At 45.7% G+C, this 4,782-nt stretch overlaps 1 protein-coding gene across 1 annotated transcript; it reads left to right on the forward strand.

Annotated features, from left to right (window-relative positions):
* Nucleotides 1-395: 395 nt before the first annotated feature.
* On the forward strand, nucleotides 396-2,830 carry EMWEY_00055250 (lytB domain-containing protein, putative; the record flags this gene model as incomplete). The annotated part of the gene is made up of 5 exons (XM_013480225.1): nucleotides 396-878; nucleotides 1,029-1,164; nucleotides 1,445-1,784; nucleotides 2,061-2,292; nucleotides 2,501-2,830. 5 exons carry the CDS (start codon nucleotides 396-398, stop codon nucleotides 2,828-2,830), a joined length of 1,521 nt encoding a protein of 506 aa, XP_013335679.1.
* Between the last annotated feature and the right edge of the window lie 1,952 nt (nucleotides 2,831-4,782).

Raw genomic sequence — 4,782 nt, forward strand, 5'->3', positions numbered from 1 at the left:
AATTACTGCTCCCTCCTCTCGTTGTTCTCGCGTCTTCCAATGAATGTTTGTATCGTACACAAGCACGTCTTCTCATCCAATCAGGATATTTATTTTGTATAAAGGGAACAACAGACATAAAACCCTTAAAGTATCAGCTTCTCGCCAAGGAAAGCCCAGGCGTAATGACGAGGGCCCTCCTGTCTGCCCCGTGGCCGCTCTCTCAATTTTCATTGTTGTCTTTTATTGTTGTATTTTTGCTGTATCTTCCTCTAGTTGATTCCTTCTCTTTGCACACAACTCGTTTAACGTCGAACTCTCAAAAACCAATAAGAATAACGGCCTTCAATCCTTTCTGCTTAACCGCCAACTACCAACAGCCTGTTGCACCATGTAAAGCAGCCGCCCTCAATCGCATGCAGGCAAAAGATTTACAGACTGCAGATAAAACAGAAACAGAAGCAGAGCAACCACAGAAACAGACAGCAGCAGCCATACCAGAAGCAGCAGCAGCCCCAGCAACGGCAGCAACGGCAGCGCGCCGTTTCGGTGCAGCGCCATTGGCAGCAGCGGTGTTTGCGGAGGCGGAGGTGGGTGCAGCAGCAGCAGCAGCAACAGCGGATGCAGCAGCAGCAGCAGAATCAGGTCCCGTGGCCCTAGTTGCTGCTCCTCGTGGGTTCTGTGAAGGCGTACGGCGAGCGGTAGGAACAGTAGAAGAGGCCTTGAAGGTGTTTGGGCCTCCGGTGTACGTACACCACCAAATCGTCCATAACGAGTTTGTCTGCAAACAGTTGGAGGTCAGCAGAAAATCGCGCAATTGTAATTCACGCATTGTTTGCAGCGCTGGTGTTTCTTTTGCTGCTATCGCTGCAACAGGGCCAAGTTCTGTTGGTTTAGAGGTGAGATTGATGCTGTTGCTGCAACATCAGCATGTGTTGCTGTTGATATGTCTGTACACTCAGGAAAGAGGAGCTATCTTCGTAGAGAACCTTTCCGAAGTGCCATTAAATTCGGTGGTCGTCTTCTCCGCCCATGGGGTTTCTCCGCAGGTGCGGAAAGCAGCAAAAGAAAGAAATCTGACGACAATTGATGCTACGTGCCCTCTTGTGCAGAAGGTGCATGTGTACGTACACCAGAAAGCACAAGAGGGATATCACATCATCGTCATTGGCCACAAGGATCACGGTAAGACAACGGCTATTTGTTTCTGGACAGTTTTCTTCTACGTGTATGCGTATGTTCTGTTTGTGTGTATGCTTATGGCGAATAAGAATAATGCCCCTTTATTAAAGGGGCACGCCGACAAAACAACATAAAAAATAAGCGCAGTGGATTTGGTTGTGTTTGCATTTGTTCCCGCAGTGAATTGTGTCGTTCTGGCTGTTTGCATGCTTTCATTCCTTTTATTTCTTTCCTTTTATTTCTGTCCCTGCTTGCTGCCTGCTGTTTGCTGCTGTTGCTGCAGTTGAGGTGCACGGGGTTTGTGGGGAGGCCCCTGGGAGGGTGCATGTGGTGGAGAGCAGCGACGATGCCCATTTGCTTCCTTTCTCTGCGGAAGATAAGTTGTTCTATGTGACACAGACAACGCTGAGTGTAATGGACTGTTTGCACATTGAAACAGAGCTTAAAACGAGATACCCCAACATCGAAACTATCAAATCGGGGTCGGTTTGCTACGCAACTTATAATCGTCAAGCTGCATTAGGCGCCTTAGCAGCGCATGCACAACTTGCAATTGTTGTAGGAAGCAGGAGCTCTAGCAACGCCCTCCGACTTGTGGAGATCGCCAAAAGCAAAGGAATCCCGTACGGATACCTACAAATCCACATTTTGCATGCCTGCATGTAGCTGTGCATGCATGCCTACACAGATACAAGCACTCTGTAGCGCATGACCACGTAAAGCGGGAGTCTCTGTGGTGAAATCACTTGATTTTGTTTCTGCTGCATTACCAGCATATGCATTAGCCAGCTGCAAGTTCTTTTTGTTATTTTCCCCAAACTCCCTTCTGTATTGCTTCATTATTGGCGCTCGAATTGCTCCTGCGTATATAGTTCTTGTTACTTTGTTTCCTCTCGCAGGGCTTATCTGGTTGGAGATGCAGACGATGTAGACCCTCACTGGCTGGCTGGCGTGAAACGCGTTGTTATTTCTGCTTCTGCTTCAACTCCCGAAGAATTAACAAAACAAATAATGAACAAATTAAAAGCATTTAATGTTCAGTTGCAAATCGAAGCCAATGCAGTCAACGAGAAGAAGCCCGTGTGGAAGCTTCCCAAGTCCGTTCAGGCACTCCAGCTGCCTGTGTGCACGGTTTGACCCAGGTTTTCCCCCCGCCTTTTCCCGCCTGTAATGGCTTGCACTAACGAAGCACTCTCCTCTAGCTGGCTACTAAAAAAGGTCTCCCGTAGGTTTTGGTACACTGCAGAGCAGCTAACATGACTCAAACGCAACCCGTTAAGCACATCAACATAGGCCAAAGTTTGTTGATTGTTGCTGCAATTGTGCATTCTGCCTGCAGGCCGATACGCGGAAATGTGCAGGAGCTCAGCAGCCAAAGGGATATATCAAAAGCTGCTTGATGCACCAAATGCTCTGTGCATGCATGCGTGCAGTCGCGGATGCCTGCATACATGCATACATTTTTACTTCGGAGAGTGACTTCCTCGTCACGCTCGCGTTCATGAACAGACTGATCCCACTGAAGCTACTTTCGTATAAGCATATCAAAATAACCGTACTAGCTGAGACCAAACACCGAGCAAGCGTGATGCCTAGATCAGCGACTGCATCCTCGTACAGCCTGGAAGTGCTAGATAGTTTCTCAGAGCAACCTGCCATGGTTTTCTAACGATTGCAGGAAATTTGCATCGGTCAGCACAAAACCTCCCCAAGGTCGTAAGGAGAAATATGAGATCATCTGATGACGGCTGTCAGCAACCTCATTACCGTGTGCAAGAGCTTTTCATTGGCAAAGCTCCTTGAGAAAAAATTTATATAAAAAACTATATATGTAAGTACATATTTGAATTAAAAATAAATGAACACTTATTTACTTTTAAAATATATATAAATAAATGTTCATTTGTTTTAAATTTATTTTAAATATGTATTTATATATTTCACTTTTTTGTATAGTGGACATTTAACAAGTGTATATATTTTAAAAATAAATAACCATTTATTTTTTTAATGTTTGACCATTTACTTTTTTAAATATTTGAAAAAAATAAATTAGGATTTATTTAAAAAAAAATTCTTAATACGAGCCTAATCCTAGTGATGAGGAATCCTGCGCGGGGATTGAACCCAGTAAGCACTATTTACAGCTATCAGTATGCCATCTACAGGCCACCCAGTGATAACTCATTCAGTGAGAATGACGAGGGATTCGATGGCCAATCCGCTCCACGTCATCCATTATGCACTTGTGGGGTTTAAATACAAATACAGAATACATATATATATGTAATGCCTTTTGACTAATCTGCCATCCACCCAGCAACCATCTCCACACCTCGTCGCTCACAGTGAGCATAGCAAAGGAAAACAACAGAGTGCTTACACACGAGTTGGGACTCAATGAACGCACAGCGTAGTTTGTACAACGTGAAATTAGCACTGACTGTATCCGTCTAAGCCGTCGTATTTGGGGTTTTCACATGGCAGATAATGGCACGAGGCGAGCAAGAGGAGGAGGTCGTTCTCGTGCTAACACATCTTAAGTTGCTTGACACAATAATGAGCTAATAGAACACCAAGCCAAACACGCTCGCTAGCAACACTGAGGGTTCATTCAAACGCGTGAAGACGGTTGGCTCGGCATTCGGGCGTGCCGTAGGAGTTGGAGCTCCCTCGCATCCCCCTTTTCAACCTTTTGTGCTCGAGGAGGCAACGCCCAACTCCAAAAGCCAGCTATCAAATTTTCAAGGCGAGTCCAATGGCAATTGAGACAGCTCATCAAAAGATACAACAACAATGGACTTCATATATGTCAGACAATGGTCTGTAGGGGTGGACCATTGGTCCATGTGAAGAAGATCCCAGCAAGCGGGATTTGCTGAGGCACGAACACATCGTACAACGCATGATGAATCTTAGGGTATCGTAGGACAAGCCTACTCGCACACTTACAACACCTAGTTGCGCCAAAGTCGTCTGCAATGGATGTAGCACCTCAATTGTGGGAAATTGCGACTATAGCCCGGAGCGTGACGGAGGGCTTTGATGAGATGTTGCGCTCGAGGCACTAAAAGCATATGCAAGTAATAAATGAGGCGATGAGAAGCACTGCTTAGCCAGCATGGATTCTGACTTAGAGGCGTTCAGTCATAATCCAACAGATGGTAGCGTCGCGGCACTAGCTTTTCAGCTAGCCGCATTAACCAAGTATCTGAACCAACTGTTCCTCTCGTACTAAGTTGGATTACTGTCGCAGTATCAAATTTATCAGTAGGGTAAAACTAACCTGTCTCACGACGGTCTAAACCCAGCTCACGTTCCCTATTGGCGGGTGAACAATCCGACACTTTGAGACTTCTGCGTCTCAATGATAGGAAGAGCCGACATCGAAGGATCAAAAAGCAACGTCGCTATGGACGCTTAGCTGTCACAAGCCCTGTGGTAACTTTTCTGACACCTCTAGCTGAAAGTTTCTCAGACCTAAAGGATAGATAGGCCATGCTTTCACAGTTTGTATTCGCACTGAAAATCAAAATCAAGCAAGCTTTTCCCCTTTTGGTCAACATGAGACTTCTGTTCTCATTGAGCTTGCCTTAGGACACCTACACTATTGTTTCACAG

Source organism: Eimeria maxima, genomic scaffold (genome assembly GCF_000499605.1).
Source record: "Eimeria maxima Weybridge genomic scaffold, Emw_scaff1737, whole genome shotgun sequence".
Taxonomy (NCBI): domain Eukaryota; phylum Apicomplexa; class Conoidasida; order Eucoccidiorida; family Eimeriidae; genus Eimeria; species Eimeria maxima.